The sequence below is a fragment of the Peromyscus maniculatus genome, chromosome 3 (assembly GCF_049852395.1).
Source record: "Peromyscus maniculatus bairdii isolate BWxNUB_F1_BW_parent chromosome 3, HU_Pman_BW_mat_3.1, whole genome shotgun sequence".
Taxonomy (NCBI): Eukaryota; Metazoa; Chordata; class Mammalia; order Rodentia; family Cricetidae; genus Peromyscus; species Peromyscus maniculatus.
Window position 1 is genome coordinate 138262673 of NC_134854.1, and position 21763 is coordinate 138284435.

At 42.4% G+C, this 21763-nt stretch overlaps 1 protein-coding gene across 21 annotated transcripts in view; it reads right to left on the reverse strand.

Annotated features, from left to right (window-relative positions):
• Tmcc1 (transmembrane and coiled-coil domain family 1) overlaps positions 1-21763 on the reverse strand; it is a 172728-nt gene that overhangs the window by 18314 nt on the left and 132651 nt on the right. For 20 of the 21 annotated variants that reach the window (XM_076567670.1, XM_076567663.1, XM_076567665.1 and 17 more), the window contains one exon: positions 2958-3892. In XM_076567670.1, the coding sequence (XP_076423785.1) occupies positions 2958-3892 (935 nt within the window). Of the gene's footprint in view, positions 1-2957; positions 3893-16978; positions 17651-21763 lie in introns of those variants that run through there. The other variant, XM_076567674.1, reaches the window with a different exon arrangement.

Here is a 21763-nt window from a genome sequence, read left to right on the forward strand (position 1 = left end):
TCTCACATGGGCCTACATCTAACTTGAAGAAAACAATCTCTATAGGAATTTTAAGCCCTAGAGGAATTTAATAACAGGAGTGTTAATTTTATCTTTTAAATAATGGACAGAGGTCCTCTGGAGGGTGGGGCTGGAGCTCAGCAGCAGTGGTCACCTGACATCATTGCAGCACTGTGGGGCCAGCATTGCCCTGCACAAGTTGTAGCAATCTTGCAGGATGTTTTTTTTTTTCTTTTAAGATTATTTATTTATTATGTATACAGCGTTCTGCTTGCATGTATGCTTGCACACCAGAAGAGGGCACCAGATCTCATTACAGATGGTTGTGAGCCACCATGTGGTTGCTGGGAATTGAACTCAGGTCCTCTGAAAGAGCAGCCAGTGCTCTTAACCTCAGAGACATCTCTCCAGTCCCTAAGTTGCAGCAATCTTGTACAGGGCTTTTGCTACTCTTACGATACAGATGCTAATAAATCTACCTGGTTTTCACAGCTAGTAACAGAAATGGAATTGGGGATTTAGATTTAATATGGCAAAAAAGGAACCAAGTATCTTATTTTAATCAGTTCACTTGAACACTATCTTCAGTATATTAAATATAGATAGCATTGATGAGAATAGTAACATTCCTAAACTCACTCTTATTTCACCCTCAAGTCTTTTTCTTTTTTCAAAAAACATTATTATATTTTATTTAGTGCGCGCGCACACACATATGTGCATGTCAGTTTGTGCATATGGAGGTCTGCAGACAACCTGTGCAAGTTGACGCTCTCTCCCACCAGCTAGGTCCTGAGGACTGAACTCAGGTCTTGGTAGCCAGTGCTCTTACCTGCTGAGCCATCTTGCCAGGACTCTCACCCTCTTTTTGGTGGTCAGGTAAGCACTCTGCCACTATACTACTCTCTTTTTAAAAAAAAGTATTTTTTAAGACAGTCTTATGTGGCCCAGGCTGTCCTCATATTTCCTATGGATGACTGCTGTAGAATAATCCTTTTGTACACTGTGAAGATGAAGATGTGTTCCTCTCATTGTTAATAAAGAGCTGACTGGCCAATACCTAGACAGGAAGAAGTTAGGTGGGAGAGCCAGACTTTGAGACTTGGGGAGAAGGGCAGAGTCACCAGCGAGATTCAGAGGAAGCAGGAGATGAACATGCTGTCCTGACAGAAGTTACCGCCATGTGGTAGAGCATAGATTAGAAACATGGGTTAATTTAAGTTGAAAGAGCTAGTTAGTAACAAATCTAAGCTATTGGCTGAGCATTTATAATTAATAATAAGTCTCTGTGTGGTTATTTGGGAGGTTGGTGGGACAGAAAAGTTGGCCTACAGATGACCTTGATTAAAAAAAAAAAAGACTTACTTGTAGTTTCATTTACATGCTTTTTATGTGTCTGCTATATGTTTGTTCATGGGAGCCAACAGAATGCATCATAAACCCAGGGGCTGGAGATATAGGCAGTTGTTAGTCACATCATGTGGGTACTGGGAACTGAACTTGGGTCCCCTGAATAGCAGTAAGTGCTTTTGCTCTTTTTGCTTCCACCTGGCGAACACTGAACTACAGATGTATACCATGACCAATTTATTCAGCACTCTACCAACTGAGCCACATTCCTTGGCTCCCAAAGTGTCAATGAGAACTGAAGAAAATTAACAAAAGGTGGCGGATTGGATGGCTGCTTATCATTTTCACCGTTTGAAGCAAGCTTGTTGCTGTTGTCTTTAGAGCTAAGTGATAAACATGAGCAATTTATTTCAGACACTGAGTTACCTCATACAAGTAAAGTTTCAAAACATCACTTTTACTTTTTAAGAGGTGAAAGGGAATTCATTTGTTCAAACCCCAATGTCTAGTAAAGTACTGGAGATTTCTTCTGGTTACGAAGTGGAACAAGACCAATGCTCAGGCCTCGCAAGGCTTTGTGTGCAGAGATGCAGCTCACAAGATTGTTTCTTGATCTGCATGAGGCTGCCAGTCTTTGGCCCACAAGTTTGGATCTGAGTGATTACTCTGGGGAGGATATTATTTCTCTACATGGAAGACAGGACAGAGATTTGGAGACTGGATAAGAGTGGTCCATCAGAAATCTATGATGCCATGTGGAAAAACCAGACTCAATATAGGGTGTAGGCTGGGAGGCAGTGTCGCACGCCTTTAATTCCAGCACTTGTGAGGCAGAGCCAGGCAGATCTCTGTGAGTTCAGGGCCAGCCTGGTATACAGAGTGAGATCCAGGACAGGCACCAAAACTACACAGAGAAACCCTCTACTGAAAAACCAAAAATAAATAAATATAGGGTGTAAGTGGTCATGGGTAAGGCTCTGGGTTCAATCCCTACAGCAAGAATGAATGACCCACTCTGAACTTTGGTACAGAAATGAATGAAGAACACTGAGCTCTTTGAGCACTTTGTAACTGCAGTAGAATGACTTAATGCTATATTTACTCTCATCCAAATGTCCCAGTTCTTAATAACTGTCACAGACACATTTATCTGGATTTATTTCCAATCTAATTTTTCTACACCTATTGCTCACATAAGTATGTTTAAAGCCAAATACCCACAAGGTTCACTACAGTTTGACTGGGCTATATCTTTAGCTGTTTACAAAGTTCTCAGGATTAAGATGTTCTGAACACAATGCAGTACAGTGAAGGCTTCAATGACTATGCATCATGATCTCAATGGATTGAAGAAATACCTCGGAAAGCCTGAGCTTCATGTTAAAGTCATAAACTGGAATAGAAGACGGAAGAGTTAAGAAATGTTCTCTGTGTGTGATCATAGGAGTCACTAACTACTATGCTGACTGACGTAGAAGTCCTGTGGCTGTTACAGACAGACCTGAACACTTTGGACACTCTAGAGACAGATATCTTTTAAATTTACTTCTCCATATTCAAAGAGAAGGGAACAAATAATTTAGGCTTTTAAATTTCACATAACTTACCTATACCGCTCTTCCTGTAAGGTCTGCATTATTAAGGAGTAGTCCCTCTGATAATGCTCCTTGAGGGTCTCGAAGGATTCCTCCAGTCTGGCCTGGGTTTCCCGGATCTCCTGGATCTCATGCAGTAGTGCATCAAACCCTGAGCTCTGCATGTCTAGGGTGTTTGTTTTGGAGCTTGATGCTCCTACAGCAATGCCCCCGGTGGTACTGTTGGCTCCTACTGAGCCTGAAGTGGCACTAGAACAATCTTCCTCACTACCATATTTTGGACTTGACTGAAAGTTCGAAATCACTCCTAAAGCCTTTCCTGCATCATCCACTTGTCCTTCCTCTAATGAGTCCTTCAGATTAGGGATGTTGTCTGCACTGCCAAATTTGTTCCGAATCAGTGAGGCAATCTCTCTGGGCTTGGAGACCACAGCCCCTGCTGCTGAATGGGTAGCCTGAGAGAAGCTGGAAAATCCACCTTTGACACTGTCCACCACACCTTCACTGAAGCCAGTCACCTTTGCACCCACATCCTTCAGACCCTGGTGCATGTCCCTGAAGACATCCTTGGGCTGCCGGGGGATCCCATTCTGTTCCACCTCACGGAGCTTGCGGTGGTAATGCTCAAGTTTCTTCTGCAGCTGGAGGATGGTTTGTGCAGATTTCTGGTTTTTCTTCTCAAACACCTGTTTGATGCGAGCAGCCTGCTGCTTGTCTGCACTGTTGGCAAGCTTCAAGTATTCAGCAACGTTGTCGTCTCGGGCTGTCTGCGCAATCTTGATCTGTTCTGTGAGCTTTAGGATCTTCTGCTGCAGGTGTGCAATGGCAGCTTTTGTGCGTTGAGGGTCTGGTATTCCATCCACAGACTCTGGGTGGATGCTGCCATCGGTGCTGGAGGCCACGGCACTGGAAGTCTGGGCGAGGCTGCTTACATCCAAACGCTCGATCTAACATTTTAAAATCAAGAGATGGATATTAGAAGCAGTACAGACTCAAAGTGCCAAAATATGCTGAAAATCTGTCTATGCTCAACTTTCAGCACAAATGGCTGACCTGTACATCCCCTGTCCTGTAAAAGCCCTACTGCCCTCTTGTCTAATCTTTATACAGTATTTCTTTAAATAACAAAGCTCCCTTCATGGGTTGAAAGCATGAATTAATTCACACTCTTATGCATACTTCTGTTCAGAAGCAAATCTATGTAAGACAGCATGTCAGCTTTTCAATGTAATCCTATGAAAATCGTCAGAGCCACACTCGCACACTGGTCTCCTGAAAATGCTAGCAAGAACAGATATGTTGCTACTGAGATAAAAGCATCCAATTGTTATCACAGTGATTTTGTATAAGTCACACCCAGGGAAATGAGATCATTCTCTATTCTTGGGACATTTTGCTGCCGTGGGAGACAGGAAGAGGCTAGACTGAGGAGTTAAGATTACTGTGGTGTACCCAGGAAGAGAGCGTGAATACACAGGGGCACTGAGAGGGAAGTGATGAAACAATTCAGGGACTAAGGTTAGATCTTTTGGAGCCCAAATTTTGTGTTTTATCCAATAAAAGGTTTACCTTGAGTAAGGAACTACAAAGCTCACACACCATCTTTTCATATGGTTGAGTGTCACTAAAAGGAATGGAAGAAAGGACAACTGCTTAGACTTGAGAGCTTAAACTCCTACATGTCAAAGCAGTTAGTTAGCTGAGGCTGGAGGAGGAGGACAGCGTTCTTACACCCTAGAGGTGTACTTCAGCGGTGAAGTACTTGCCTAGCAAATGTGATGCCTAATACTGAGAAAACAAAACAGGAGATCAGCAATAAACCACTATTCTTTTCTTCCTATTTCAATGACACTGAATGTTGGGGCTAGGAATGCAGATCAGTGGAAGAGCCCTGCTTCCCATTCTGAGCACAGCAAGAAACAAAACCCTTGACAGACTAGTACAATGCCTTTTGCATTACTTCTTCCCCACACTGATTCACCTTTGAGAAGGACAGTAGCTAGAGATGGAGAAGGGAGAGGCAGCCCAAGTCCCAAATGGATAAAGCGTGAAGAGCTTCAGTAATAGTTCCAAAAATCTTGCTCTTCAGTGCTTCAAGATATTTAGGATCTTACAACTAAAGTGCACAATACCATTCTGCTTATCTATGTCCAATAATTAAGCACAAACTCTACCACAGAATATATGGAACAGAGATATGGAGAATCTTCAGGCAAGCTTCCCCATGTTCAAGTTTATGAATCTGTGAGATCAAAACTAATCATACTGGGAGTTAAGGGTAATGGCACACACTGTAGCCAAGGCTGACAACCCGAGTTCTAGTCCTGGGATCCACCTCGTGAAAGAGAGAACTGACCCCATAATGTTGTTCTGATCTCCACACATGCTGTGGCATGTTTGTATACAGTCACCCCCCCCCCAAATGAATGTAACAACAAAACAAAAAAAGAAGTTGATCAAACTGGGGAAAATATTGTTAGAGAAGGCTGGAGAGCTGGCTCAACAGTTAAGAGCACTTGCTGTAGACCTTGGTTCAGTTCCTAGCATTTACACAGTGGCTCACAACCATTTGCCATTTCACTGGCTATGCAAACACATACACACAGGTAAAACACTCATACATAGAAAATAAAAATAAGTCTAAAAAATTTAAAAATACTGTTAAGAGACTAGAATCAAAGTTCAACCATTTATAAAGAAACCACAATAATTTTCAATATATGAATGTTTATAAATGATCATAATTTGGTTAGAATTCTATCTCTATAAAATAACTAAATAGAACATATTCTCTTTAATCTGACTCCTGTCCTGCCTGGGGCCAGTGTGTCCTCCTCCCATGAAGAGTAACCACAGAGACATCTTATCCCTGTAAGAGGAGAGCTGACTGGAAACTGGAAATTACTGAATACCCAGTAACACCTCCCAATTCTGAAAGGTACCCATTTGAAAAGGGGAGAAACTCAGAAATAGAGTAGAAACCAAGTCCTAAAGGGCAAGTCTGTGCTCTAACCACGGGCACCTGGCCTCAAGACAGTTCCTTTGCTGTACATGAGGCTGGATATAGGTAACACAGAACTGGATCCCTAACTCATTCCAGACAACTCAGTTCCAAATGTGAAGAAGTTTACAAAGGTGATACTAAAATACTCCCTCCCACTTGGGGAGTGGGGGTCACAGAGGATCTAACCCTGTATCAATCACTCAACCACTAAGTTACATCATCAGCCCAAGACTTTCTCCTTTTCCCTAGAGCATTTTGATAGTAGTAGCCCAAACTGGCCTCAAACTTATACCTCTCCTGCCTCAACTTTCTGTGAATGCTCCCGAACTTCTTAAAAGGTGTAAACACGAAAGAGCAAGGTGACTGGTTGACGATGGTCCCTCTGGTACCCTGGGGAAGCACAGACTGGGCATATCACTTAAAGGAGAGACACTCCAGTGCTCAGTCAGGAGAGTGCTTTAAGGATGAAGTGAGTCCTGAGTGTCAAAGTGCTGTAGCAGCACCTGGCACAGAGCAGACTGTTGGCACTGGCCATTACTGCAATAGCATGTGAGTCATTCTTAAGGATCTCATCTTAATAGATTCCAGATCATACTTCTTACTTCTAAGACATAGATAAGCAAAGGCTACAGAGAATCCAGAACAAAGGTAAAATTCATCTCAAGAGTGAAGGTCACACTTTGAAAGTTGGCCTTGTGGCCTAGCCTGTGGCCAGATAACCTTCCAATTCTCACAGTAAAATCATTATTATCAATTTATAAACAATGACAGAAAAGCACCTCCCCCAGGCAGCTGCCAGCAGGCAGGAAGAGTCAGCATCTACCACCTGCTTGCTGGTGTCTGTCTCGCTGCTCGGAGTTGTCATTGGAAACTGCCTCCTTTGCAGTGGCTACAGGTCATACTGCTCTCTGTATTTGTTTCTCTCTATTAAGAAAGCTAGACTGAAATTACCAGCTGGCACGAGTTAATTGACCAGAAAACAACTCAAAGAAAATGTGAAAAGATTCATGAGGGACGAGGGAAGTCACTTAGGGAACAGTATTTGACAAAGCATTTAAATGCTTACAGTTTTCATTTGCAAATATGTTAAAGATCGGTTTTCTAAACACTGGTACAAGTTGGGTAGACAGGAGGGTCACAAGTTGGAAGCCTGCCTAGGCTACAAGGCAAGACTATGTGGAGACCCTAGGCAGGACAGCCAAGAGACAGACAGAGTGACACACACACAGCACACAGGGGCAGGAGACAGGGAGGGGGACACAACAGCTTATAGCAATGCTGTAGAACATGGCGCAAAGTACTCGAGTTCACTGGGACCTTTCCACATTTACTAGCTGTGTCTCTGGGCTGCACATGTGTTCTCTTGGAGCCCAAGTTTTCTCACCCATGCAATGGGGTCACAGTTTTTTTCCTAAGAGGGTTTTGAAAAGATGTTGAATTGGGGACTGGGTATGTATAGCAAATGCTAGAGTGCTTACCTGGCCCAAGAGAGGTCCTGGGATTTGATTCCCAATCTAACATGCCAGGGGAGTGTTAGATTCGATTATGCATGACATATGATTATTGTTTTGGACTAAGTTCCTAGACTAGACCCTAATAGGTTAAAAATGTCACCCCTTTCTTCTCTCACCCTACTATGCAGATCTGGATGACCTGGAACTCACAGAGAGATCCACCTGCCTCTACCTAACAAATGCTAGGATTAAAGTTGTGTCATGGTGCCTGGCAAATGTTATCATTTTTAGAGTAAAGGTCTTATCACTAAACCAAACCCAAGCTATTATCTGATCTTTCATCACAATTATATGACAGCCAAAGTCCTAAATAGGCCAGTTTCAATTAGCTAATAAAGTTCCCTGTTCTTCAGAGCTTGTTTGGAGGTTCTAGCAGGGGAGCGCAGCTACTCATATACCCTTGACCGAAGACTGGTCCTCCTCTATTCGGGGAAGGTTGTCCTCTTCCATTGATCGAGCAGCTTCGGGAGGGACGCACGTGGAGCGGTGAGGGAGGAAGGGGACACCCGCCTAGCCAGCCAGATCAGCTGAATCAACCTTGGCGACCAATGGAGTGACAGATGTCACAGCCAGAGTGCCCTCACATCCAAGTTCCCTGTTCTTTATCCCTTTCATAAAATGGTAATCTGGGGCCGGTAATACTTGCTGTACACAGGGCCTACCAGCTCTTGCTGCACAAAGCACAAAAAGCTGAGTTTAGATCCTAGGACCCATGTAAAAAACTGGGCATGAATGCATGAATACCTTTAACTCCAGTATTGGGGGGGCAGAGATAGGAGGATTACCTTGTTGGATGGCCCCACATTCAGTGAAAGACCCTATCTCAAGGGAATAAAGCAGAGAATGAAAGGAAACTCGATCACCTCCTTTGATTTCTGCACAAGCCCACTCCTACACACACATGTACATAATAACTCACATACATATATATACACCAAAAATAAAAAAGTAATCTTTAAGCATCCAATATTGAGCAGTTATTTTCTACTGTTCTGTGTTCTTGTCCCTTGCAAGAAAATAACTTTGAGAGGACCAATTTAAGCTGGGTATGGTGATACACATCTATAATCTCAGGACTTGGGACACAGACAGAAGGACTGTTGCAAGTTCAAGGCTGGCCTGGTCTATGTAGATAGTTCCATACCAGTTAGAGCTATGTGGTAAAATACTACCTCAACACATACTGTGCTCCCCACCCCCAATTAATGTTTTGTTTTGGCTTTCTTTAGTTTTTTTCTGTCTTTAAAGATTAAAAAAAAATTTATTTTTTACTTTTACTTTTAGATAATATGTATGTACGTACGTACGTACGTACGTACGTACGTATGTATGAGTACAGGTGCCTGTGGAGTCCAAAAGAGGGTATGAGATCTGGAGCTAGAGTTACAACTGATTTTGAGTTGCCTAATATAGATGTTGGGAACCACATTTAGGTCCTCTGTAAGAACAGTAAGTGCTCTAAGTTTTTATTTTTAAATTACATTTATTTACTTATTTCTATTTATATTGTGTCCATCCATGCATGCATCCATCCCTCCGTATCTTTCTCGGAGAATGTGTATATGTGCATAACACGAACATGTGTGGAGAGCTGAGAACAGCTTGTGGGAGTTGGTTCTTTTCTGCTACCATGTGGGTACTGGGGGTTGAACTCAAGTCACTAGGCTTGGCGGCAAGTGCCTTTACCTGCTAAGCTATTTTGCCAGTTCCTTTTCTGTCTTTATAAGTTAGTCTCCTCTGCTTGGCTTATTAGAATGTTTATTTTACAGAACGTTGCATGATTCAAGAAAAGCCAACTATGATGATTACCCTAAGTGCTGCAGCTCTGCCTATGGATAACAACAGACTTAAGAAGGGAACTTTCTCCTACCATCTTACCTGGCCAGCAGATCCATCACTCCATCCCCGGTCTCAAATCACTATCTTCAGTAAAACTTCTATCTGGCTTACAGAATATTAGCTCTTTGTGGAAATTTCATATTCTATATACTAAACAATACACATCACTTCCTCAGGAATGAAGAAAAAGAAGACAAAAGCAGATGGAAGTAGGAAGTCTTTGCAATTCATCTGACACACACAGCTTTGTTAGGAGTGGGTTTTTTCCTGTTCTTTTGCAGGACAAGTTTTCTTTTTTTTTTTTTTTTAAATTAATTTATTTTTATTTTATGTGCACTAGTGTTTGGCCATTGGTGTTGGGTCCCCTGAAACTTGAGTCACAGACAGTTGTGAACTGCCATGTGGGTGCTGGGAATTGAACCCTGGTCCTCTTGAAGAACATTTATTGCTCTTAACCACTGAGCCATCTCTCCATTGTCGCCCTCCCCCTAAGCAAGCTTTTACAGGATAGATTGAGCTGCTCCTTGTTGGAGCTAATGCTGGGCACCTGCAGAGCAAGTTTCACAGTTCTTCTAACATTTTATGTCAAAGATAGAAATGGCTTTGCTTTTGAACCAGAAAGTACGGGGTTTAATTTACATATTCACGAGGTAATGGTAATAGGGATTAAGACAGACTTGCTGGGCAGTATAATCTCTTAGCCACTGATCCATCTCTCCTGTCCCATTAAATTTTCTTAAGTAAATGGTCTGTTAATTTCCTTCCCAGCTCAGAGGGAATAGCTATAAAAACAACACCCCTGCTGGGCGGTGGTGGTGGTGCACACCTTTAATCCCAGCATTTAGGAGGCAGAGCCAGGCGGATCTCTGAGTTCGAGGCTAGCCTGGGCTACAGAGTGAGTTCCAGGACAGGCTCCAAAGCTACACAGAGAAACCCTGTCTTGAAAAAACAAACAAACAAACAACAACAACAACAACAACAAAAAACAAAAAAAAACCCACCACAAACAAACAAACAACAAAACCACAAAACAACACCCCTATAAAGCCAACATATTCTTAAAATTTTAAAACTTGTTTTGGTGGAGTTACCATGGTGTACATGTGGAGGTCAGAAGGTAGCTTTGAGAGTCAGTTCTCTCCTGCCATGTATATCCTGGGGGACTGAACCTGAGTTCAGTTGTCAGGTTTAGTGGCAAGTGCCCGCTGAGCCCCAGTCCTCAGACAACACAGTCTTATTTGCTTCTACAGTCACTACTGGGATTATAGACTTTTTCTGGTATTATTTCCAATGCCTAGCATAGGCCCTACACATTGGGGTTGGGGTAGGGGTGGAGAATACCGTGAAGTTTTCTTTTTTCTTTTCTTTTCTTTTCTTTCTTTTTTTTTTTTTTTTGAGAAAGGGTTTCTCTGTGTAACAATGGTTGTCTTGGAACTCCTTCTGTAGACCAGCTTCTGTAAAGTTTTCTTAAAACAAGAATAAATCTTCTGGCCAGACAGTTATAGCTTCCTTAAGCCCTAAAAGTAGGCCATGAAGTAGACCTGGCAGTGCTGATGGGAGCTGAGTTTCATGTTAGCAGGCAATCAGTCCTGTGCGAGGAGCTGGAGGCAGCAGCCCTAGGTCCTCCAATGGATGCTCTATAGGTGAGTTCCTAATCTGAACTCATGTCAACCTGTAATCCTAGCACTAGGGAAGATGTCACTAGGGAGGAAGACACAGGAGGATCACTGAAAGTTCAAAGGCAGTCTGGTCTATATAGAGAATTGTAGGCCTGCTAGAGCTAGAGTAAGACCTCATCTGAAAAAATAGAAAGAGCCTATCATATCCTGGCTGTCACTTCAAAGTTGTACTCCTACATGTAGTCTGAATAGCAACTACTATACTGCTCACCCTAGGGAAGCTATAGCCTTCATTTCTATTACATACTTGCTCTTCTGTATCCCGACTTCATTTTCTTTTCTTTTCTTTTCTTTCTTTCTTTCTTTCTTCTCTCTCTCTCTCTCTCTCTCTCTCTCTCTCTCTCTCTCTCTCTCTCTCTCCCTCCCTCCCTCCCTCCCTCCCTCCCTCCCTCTCTCTCTCTCTCTCTCTCTCTCTCTCTCTCTCTCTCTGATTGATTTTCATTCTTTGTGTGTGTGTGTGTGTGTGTGTGTGTGTGTGTGTGTGTGTGTGTGTGTGTATGCATGTATATGTCATGTGTGTGCAGGTGCTTGAAGAGGTCAGAAAGAAGTGTCAGATCCCCTGGAATGAGATTTATAGGTGTTTGTGAGCTGCTTGATATGGGTGCTGGGAACTGAACTGGGTCCTTTGGGAGAGCAGTAGGCACCCCGGCTGCTGAGCCATCTTTCTAGTGCCTAACTTCAGTTTTCTATGTATACATCTTTACTCTTGTATATTAGGGATTTTTATATTTCTATGAATTTTTCGATCATCAGTTTGAAATGTACAGTTCATAGAGGTTAGGATTCTGTGCTTTGTTTACTTATATTAACCTAGACTGGTCATATGCTCATGGCATTCCTCCTGTGTTAGCCTTCTACATGCTATGATGACAAGTGCTACCACTTTGGTTTCTCTAAAAAACACTAACTATGCACTGCACTAAGTAAGTGCTCAAGAACTCACTGCTGACTTCCTGATTCTGTCTCTAGCTTGCCATTTCCTTGTTGAGAGCTGACTGGTTCTCAGGAAGGAGAGCCTCTGTTGTTCTGACAGATCAAAATCTGTAGCATGTAAGCATACTCTTTCTTCCCTTCCTTCAAGATGATGTTATAAAGCCCTTTCTCCTCTCCTCTTCATTCATCTCTCTCAAATAGCAAAGAACACACCATTTTCTTCGAACAGTAACATAAAGCATATCATTTAATTTATGTAGTGCAGGAGCTCTAACTCAGGACCTTGTACATGCTAAACAAAGTGCTCTACCACTGAAGGAGCTGTAGTCCTCTTCATAGATTTTTTAGATGGGGTCTCATGAAGTCACACAAGCAATGGAGGTTACCTGCCATTCCTAACAGGTATAAGAAATCACTAACATTGAGGGAATAGAAGATCCTGGGTAAGGCATTCTGATATCAATTAAGATAACAAGGAAATCTATTCAGACTTGAGAAAAATCGAGCTGAATGCTTTAGCCTTTGTGAAACAATCTGAAATTAGGACTCTGCTTCTGCATTTCTCCAGTTAGTGTGGGCTGCAGGTGTAAGCGGAGGACCTGTAGGGATTGAAAGAGTGAGGGACGTAAATGCCATCCCCCCACCCTGACACATAGAGACCCTTTAGGAAAAAGACAGGCATTCTTCCTGCACTGTATTGTTGGTACTTCTCATTCAAACTCACTCTGTGCCAACCCTCCCTCCCTCTCTTCCTTCCCTCATCCTTTCCTGCTGCTTTTGAGCCAGAATTTCTACTCTTTGCCCAGGCCAGCCTTGAAATTTTGGTGATCCTCTTACCTTTGCATCCCAGTGTTGAAATTATAGTGAGTTACCACATCTGGCTTCTTCTTTGTCTTTTTTGGAGTGGGGAAGGGTGGGTAGGGTCTCACTCTGTAGCACAGGTTGCTCTACAACTCACTGTGTAGCTATTTCCTCCAACTGAAATCCTCCCTCAGGAATAAAATTGTTTTGTAAGAATTGGGAAGCTAAGGAAATTTAGAAGGCCCAAGAAACTTGAAAAGTCAACTAATTCAATGCTCTCCCCAAGATTACAGATTATAGAAGCAGTAATAATCATTGGGGAGAGGACTCTCCTGGAAATTGCCTACCAAATGGGCATATGCTCCAGGGATGCAGCTGCCTTTACATCACCCACACTTTTCTAAGTAACGCAAACTACTGGCTTACTAAGGTAAGCGTGGGTTAAGTAGTTTCTTTGGTCTGTTGTTGGTGTTATACCTGGGGTGAATAACATTCACACATATTTCCCCGGGGAAAAGTCACACAACAGTCACAGAGGCTGCCTCAAACTTGAAACATTTCTCTTGCCTCTGCCTCACAAATGTTGGGAATGGAGGTGTATACCACTAGGCCCATACATCAAGTTACTTTATCTTTTTTTGTTTGTTTTTTTGAGACAGGGTTTCTCTGTGTAGTCTTGGCTGTCCTGGAACTCACTCTCCAGACCAGGCTGGTCTAGAACTTAGAGATCCACCTGTCTGTGCCTCCTGAGTGCCGAGATTAAAGAAGTGTGTCACCACCACCTGGCAAATTACTTCATCTTACTTTAAAGGATGGGAGAAGAAAAAGAGGAAACCCAGGGAACAAGACTAGCTAATATGGATGCTGGTCCTATCCTGTCTCAATCAATCATTTCACAAATGGTAATCAATAGCAAGACCTTATTTTTTCTCACAAATTACAAATAAAGTAAAAGGAAATGATAAAAAGGACAAATTCAATTGTTTTTAAAACTCTTAAAGACATTTTGTGTTCTTTCTGAACTGTTTCTATTAAGGATATGGGACAGTCTCAATAACCCTGGAGAGGATGGAAGCAGAGGCATATCACGGTGCTGTGATCCTGCAGATGTGGGATATTAACATCCCCACACACGCACCATGAGCCTTCCTTCCACTGTTCAACTAATTTTATAAATATTGTTTGCTTTTTTAAAATGTAAAAACCACCCAATAAAGGTAGAATCTCTTCTCTCCAAGAACACATGCTCTAACCAATGAAACCTAACCACCAAGTGAAAGGAAACAACATATTGGATTTGGCCAAGAGGCTCCCTGAAGGTGCCGGGTTGCGGGTGTGGCACTGCGGCCTGCAACGCGAGCACTTGGGAAGCCGAAGCAAGTGGACTGAGCTTAAAGAGACTGTCTCAAAAATTAACAAACTCAGTAAACAAGGGGAAGGAAATGGAAAGCTTCTTGGGGATGACAATGAAATGAGCCTCAAGGTAAGTCTGACAGAAAGGACGAGGAAAGACCTTTCAGGCTGACAGCTCAGAATAAAGAATGGTACTGAAGTGAACCTTAGGTTGACAGAGTAACCCGAGGCTGTAACAGCATGGCACAGGGAAAGGCTATGGGAGGAGACAAGCTTCAACAAACAGGTCAAAACTACTGTCCTCGACTGGGTGCCCAGCTCATCACTGAAGGCTTCACAACAGCAACAGTCTCATCTCTGGAACGAATACTCAGAGTATATCACAATTCTATCAGAACTCTCTTCAAAGTCGTTTTCTTCTTCTTCATCTCCTTACCTCAGGAACAGTAACTACTGTCCACAGTTAAAAAGCCAAAAAACAAGCCAAAAAGCAAAGCGCACAACATCCCATCAGCCCCTCTGACATCATCTGCTTCTCCCAACACCCAACCCAACACCAAGTTCCATCAACTTGACTTCAAATTTCCACCGGAGTGCGAAATGCTCTGCACCTATCCCTACGGTCGCCATCTCAGGACAAATTCTCAACACCCCTCTTCTGGACAGAAGATCTGCCTGCATTCACTTAGGTTCTCATGGAGTTGAAGGGGGAAAAGGGGGGGGGTGAGAAAAGGAAAATCCCAACTCTAGGGGGATGCTTACATTCACTTAGTAGCCCTCCAGTTTTTAAGAGCAAGAATTCTGGGCTGTGGTATACCTAGATGGTACAGTATTTGCCTAAACATGCATGAAGCTCCAGCACCCAAACCAATGACTCTCAAACGTTCCCCAGCCCTCCAAACACCAAGAATCTGAATGTGGCCTCTGCAGTCTCATGATGTTAGGTCCCCATCTCTCCAAGCCTCACCTGTATATTCTCTCACTTTTTACCTTCATCACATGGGGTTTCCTCCACACCCTGAACTCATGTTTTCCCCGGTGTGTGTGTGTGTGTGTGTGTGTGTGTGTGTGTGTGTGTGTGTGTGTGTGTGTGTGTGTGTGTTACTGACTGCCAGTCCTTTCTGTCAGCTCTGGTGAGTGATTTTTGCTGGGTATTTATCAATGTATGAAATCTTTCTGCCTCCATGAGACTCATGATTGAGTGGCAAGTGACAGAAACACAGAAACCAGTAACCAATTATTGACTCTGGAAACCACCATGAAGAAAAGAACAGGGTACTTCGAGGAAAGGGTAACAGAAGGAGACCTTCCTTCACATGGAAAGCTCAGAGAGGCTCCTATAATGGGGCATTCAAACTGAGCTCTCAAAGACAGAAAAGGAAGTCCTTACTTTAACCAGGCAAGAAGTGAGAGAAATCACTATTTCTGAAGGCTTCAAGTGCCAAGAGAACAGATGGGATTTTCATCATGAAGAGTTTAAGAATACAGAAATTCAAAAAGAGAAAAAGGATTTATCTTTTCACTGCAGTGAAACCCTAGGACCATGTTAACCAAAAAGGCTTGAGGGAAGAGCCCAAGGATGCAAGGGAAACAGGCAGTCTCCATTCCCCAACACAGAGCAGTATATGGATGGCTGTATCCGAGGCTTACATAACCAGTGAGTCAGCAGAAAGGCAGGGGTCAATGAACAGCTTCTGTGCCCACTCTAAGCTGCTAGGAAACTTGGCTGTGCCTGCTGCTGAGAGGAGGGGTCCAAGGACAAGATCTGAGCTTGGCCAATAAACAAGTCACAGACCTCCTAACAACACATGGCCAAATTACAGTGAAGAAAAGAAAACCTTTATCCTTAGAACATATAATAGGATCCAACTCAGAATGGACTAGAGCCAAGTAATTCTGGCAGGACTTCATGGACCTAACGCAATCCATTTCTTTCTTTCTTTCTTTTTTTTAACTGAGACAGGGTCTCCCTATTCATTTATTCATAGCTCTCCTGGAACTCACTATGGAGATCCATTTCTTTAACATGAAATAAACATCCTTTTTAAGATTTAAAAATTAAGATGCTTAAATTTGCTAAAGTCAGAACCTATACCTTAAAGAGAAAATGTCCATTATCTTGTTTTAGGGGCCAAAATTACTTCAGGATTGTTCCATCTTTTTCCTGAGGTGCTGGGGCTGGATAAGCCCTGGATCTTGTGTTTCAGGACTACTTTCTACATTTGTCTTTTCTCTAATAAAGGCTACTATGTATTAACAGTAACAGGAAAAAGGCTGCATGACAGAATTGGGTCTGGCAAAGAAAAAGGTACAAAAGCAAACATAAAAGGAAACTCAATTATAATAGAGGGCAAAGAGATGCAGCTCAAACCACCACTGGATACTGAACAGCGAGACAATGAGCCCGAGACAGACCTCCACCACGCAGAGCATGGAAATAGCAGACTACTCATCTTGCCTTCCCCCACATCCACACTCATGCTCTCAGCCTACTACTGCTCCAGGGGCAACAGCCTAGGATCAGGATGCAAGCTTTATTTTTCCTTCTCCACTGCTGGCTTTAGGAAAATCCTAGAAAAAAATAAGGTAATTACAACTATCCAAAGACATTTAAAAAAAAAAAAAAGAAGAAAAAGACCTAATTGTGAATGAATACCCTACGATCTAAAAATGCCTAGTTCCTAACTGCTCACGGGTATCTGAGAAAAACCTGATGATTATATCTGAAGGTCACAACCTGAATAAGCAGCAAAAATATCTTTTCCGGCTCTCTTGCTCATCCTTTTCCACCAAACATGATTCTGCAGAATGGATACTGCTAAGATACAATTTGATGTAGCTGATACAGAAAACAACAACAACAACAAAAACTAACAAGGAAACGCCGTCATCATAATACATTTATCTTACCAAAAACCCCTGTCAGGCAGTCTGCTGATTTTGCTTGCCACAAAGCCCATCCTTCATTTGCGAACACCAGAGCAAGCTCAGATTGTGCAAACAAATCATAACCTCTCTTGGCCATAAGCGCTTTCCATTTGTTCCGGCTTCCAAACTGCAGAGGAGCAGTGGCAGATTCTGTCACTCTTGTACACTGTAAATGAGGGCAGTTACCACTGGGGACACATCCTCCACCAAAGGGCTGGGCACAGTGAAGCTTCTAGGCGATCCTTGGGCTTCTCACTTTCAATCTCAGAGAAGCGGCTTGCACACAGCAGGCAGGCACAGCTGCACCATCCCACGTAGCCGATGCTCTGCAGTGCAGTGCCTACCTCAGTCTACGCACAGTTCAGTTCTGTCTCCTGCGTCAACTCAGTAGCCTTACATCTGGGCGTCTGGGACTGCGCTGAATAAACAGAAAGCTTCAGCCTAACTCCCCCCGCCCCGGTGTGTGTGTGTGTGTGTGTGTGTGTGTGTGTGTGTGTGTGTGTGTGTGTGTATGCTCGAGAGTGGTTTGCTAGGGCTGCTAAATGCAAATGAACAGTTTGACTCTGCAAGCAAAGGCAGTATCTGCCTCTCTGCTCCAGTTGTGAGCATCTTTTATAAAAGACAAAAGCTTCCAACTGGTTGGATTTAAAGCTACAGGACATTATTTTCACATTCACATTTGTCTCCTCATTTAAATTAAGTATGGTTGAAGACAGCTGACAAAGTAAAACCAATTCTCAATAAAATAACATCCAGAGGTAGCTTGGTCCAATAAACACAAAATGCAACTATGCAGATTTTCATTAAGCACCAGGAGACAGTTGCAATTTCCCAATGTTTCTTCTTTGTTTGCTATCCTATGTTTGGAAAACTATGTAGGTGACAATTAAGTAGGAGTAAAAACAGTGAGCAAGAAAACAGGCAAGCAAGTATGAGACCCTAAAATCTGACACTACAGACAGGAGACTTCCACTTCTTGGAAGGCAGTGCAACCCTGAGATCCAGTAATGGATGCAAAAACTATGCCAAGAGCTCAGGTCTGGGTTTGGTCTGCTCAGACACCTACTGCTCCATTGCACCAGAGAACCAAACATCTTTTGGTTGTTTTTTGAGGCAGAACATCGCTATGCAGGCGAGCTGGATTCAAGATCCCCCTGCTCTGCTTTATCTACAGTCTCACTTACAGAAATCAAACAAATCACAGATTTCTATGCTGTCCTCTATCACTCTCTCCTCATTCCCTGAGAAAGGGTCTCTTACTGAACTTGAAGCTTGCCTCCTATCCCCCTTTGAAAACTAGGCTAGCTGCCCAGCAAGCCCCAGAAATTCTGTCTCTGCCCCAAAGCTCCCAGCATGGGGTTACAGACACTTGTGGCCATTCCTGACTTTTTATGTGGGTGCTAGGACCCTAACTTAGGTCCTTATGATTCTGAAGAAAGCACTCTTACCTATTTAGACATCTCCTCCAGCCCCACCACTATGATTTCCATTCCTTCAGTTTGTTTTATAAATGCAAAAATTTTCTGTAACTCAAAAACAGTAGCTCTTGTGATTCAATTTTTATTTCGAGAGTAAACACTTTTCTTTAAGTAATGTCATATATTCCTACACTAAATAAATTTGATGTAACATTTTTAAATAGTTACTTAACTATTTAATTATGTTCAATCTAGTATAAAATCTATTAGGGAGTAATTTTCTTCATGATTATACAGCTGAATGCTGGGGATTATGCTCTTTCCTCCAGGCAGGTAATGTTACAATTCTAAAATTTGAAGCAAAACTGCTCCCACTGATAGGTATTTCCAATGCTCCTTTCCTTCTGGGACACATGTGCAAGATAACATTTCCCATATCCCCTAGTAATCATTCGATCAGTTGTACCAATGGATTGTGAAAGAAAGACAGTGAGTACATCATCTGGTCAAAGCATTTCCAAGGTGCTCTCTTAGCTTCTCATTTTACCACTGTGATTACTTAAGCATGTGAGACAAAGTGTCTTGGTTGTATGAGCTTCCACTATATGGATAGCAGCCCTGGGGAGTTGCCTGAGCCTAAAGCAGGCCTTTTGTGTGACAAATGTCCACTGTACATTTCTAAGTATTTTTTTAAAGTATATTTGAGCAACAGGCATAAGGTATGCTTGTAATCCCAAGAGATGGGAGCAGGAAGGTCAAGAATTCAAAGCCACTGTAGGTAGCAATGAGATGCCACCTTGAAGAATTTTAAAAAGGGGCTGGAGATATATATATAGCTTAGCAGATAGAGGTACCTGTGAGCACCAAGCCCTAGGATCATTCTCCAGGACTACAAAAGAAAAACAACAAACTGGAATTAAAAAGGTGTAGTATCCAGGTATGATGGGGGCAGGCTTATATTCTCATTACTCCAGAGGTAGAAGAAGCAAGAGGGTCAGAAGCAAGACCAGCTTGAGCTACATAAGTTTGAGGTCAGCCTCTGCTGTATGAGATCCAGTATCAACAGACAGACAGACAGACACTCACCCACCCAAAAAAAGTCCTTTAACAAATTTAAGGGTTATTTTAAGATATTAATGGATTCAACTGATAGAATAGAGAGCTGAACAGATGAGCTGCCTGGAGAGAATAGGCTTGTAGGTTACTATAACCTGACCATATATCTTCTTGCCTCTGAAAGTAGTGCCATTTTGATTTTGCTGACTTCTTGGTTCTCTCAATACTCTTTCCAAACAGATTCTGGTTTATGCATTGGTTATTAATGAGTCCTCCCTGATGACAGCATAGAAAAAGAATTTGGTTTTACTGTCTGACTATATGGCAGTCTCTGGAGAAGACTGACAGTTATCTATTTTTCTCTGTGGGGCAAGAAACCACAAGGCAGTTCAGTCTGTTAGGCTTTTCTTTTTGGCCAATTGTTTATGCTGGGAGTAGTTCATAGTTCAATTAAGAATTTGGTACATACTGTGAAAGAGAACAGCTCTTCCAGACAGGGACTGGAGAGGTCTCAGGAGTTTGTGTTTACTTTGGGACATGACTGAGGTGTTAGATCTCTGTGTATCTGCTTGTAATTCAGAAAGGCCGTGGCTTTTTACCATGTTAGCATAACATGCTATGGATAGAAATGCTTCCAATCTTTAAGGGTAAGTTAGATTATAATGTCTTTTTTCTTCTTCTCCCCCCCCTCCCCATTCCCAGACAGGATCTCTTATATCTGAGGCTGGCCTCAAACCCCTATGCAGTCTCTTAAAGCAGTAACTTTACTGTCTTTTATTTTTAATTTTATTCATCCATCCATCCATCCATTCATCCATCCATCCATCCATCCATCCATTCATTTTTTGGTTTTTTGAGACAGGGTTTCTCTTTAGTTTTGGAGCCTGTCCTGGATCTCGCTCTGTAGACCAGATTGGCCTCGAACCCACAGAGATCTGCCTGGCTCTGCCTGCTGAGTGCTGGGATTAAAGGCGTGCACCATTGCCACCCAGCAACTTTACTGTCTTTCTAAGCTAAATAAGCATGTAAATATCCCCAAGATTCCAATAAAATAAACTCATGAATACTTAATACTTCAAACATGGTAGAGAGGGAAAAAAGTCCATCTTATAGTTCAGAACATTTAATGAATTCAAATCCACAGGCTGGTGGAAGAGTGTGACACACTCAGTGATAGTGTACTTAGCATAGGTGACACCTGGAGTTCAAAACAAAAACCAACACACACACACACACACACACACACACACACACACACACACACACACACACACACACACTCATGTACTTGGGTAAGTATTTAGCACATCAAGCCTGAGTTGCTGCATGCATTCTTATTTCACTTGCGTTTATTCTCTGATGTACAGAAAAGCTCATCTGAACTTTCTAAACTTACTGACCAAAAAAAGAGAATATTACTCTTACTATAGTGTTTGTGTTCAATAAATGGGAATGGGGCATACCTTATAGGCCCAGAATTTAAAGTGAAACTGTTGGGATTGCTGAGTTCAAGGCCAGCCAAAGTTACACAGCAAGACTCTGTCTCAAAACACAAAACAAAATCTAGGCTTCACAGTGTAGTCTAATAATCACAGCATTTGTGAGGCTGAGGCAGTAGGATTGTTAGCAGTTTAAGGCCAACACGGTCTACGTAGGGAGTTCCAAGCCAGACAGTGCCATATAGTGTGACATCATCTCAGAAACTCCCAAACAGACACAACATAAGAAACCTGAATGACAACACTAACAAAATTTTTATGGTCATGCCAGCCAATATTTTCAAGACCCTATGGTATTTCAAACCATTTTATTTATTTATTTTTGCAGCACTGGGGACTAAGCTCGGGTCATTAGGCTTGGTACTGAGTGAGCCTGCTGAGCCATCTTGGTGGCCATTTTTAAAATAGTTTATAATTGATTCAAGTGCATGGAATAACGTTAGGAACAAAGCGGCAGAATTACAAAGAATTAAGTCCACTTGTTTATGAAGGGAGAAGAAGGATGATGATGATGATGATGATGATGAGACTATTATTCTTTCCCCCAAGTACAGTGGCAGCTTTCCCAGAATTTGAAAGAAGGAAAATGTAGAAAAACAACTGTATTTGCTTTGGAAATACTCCGGTGAAAAGACATGTAGTAACTGTCCCCATGTATGTAAACTGAAGTTTTGGTGGGTGTGAGTCCTTGGCTTGCTGATCAATATCTTCATCTGCAATAAGAGACATTAATGTTTCCTGTGGTTTTTTTTTTCCAGGGTCCCCCCCCCCCCCCCCCGTTTGTTGAGGCAAGA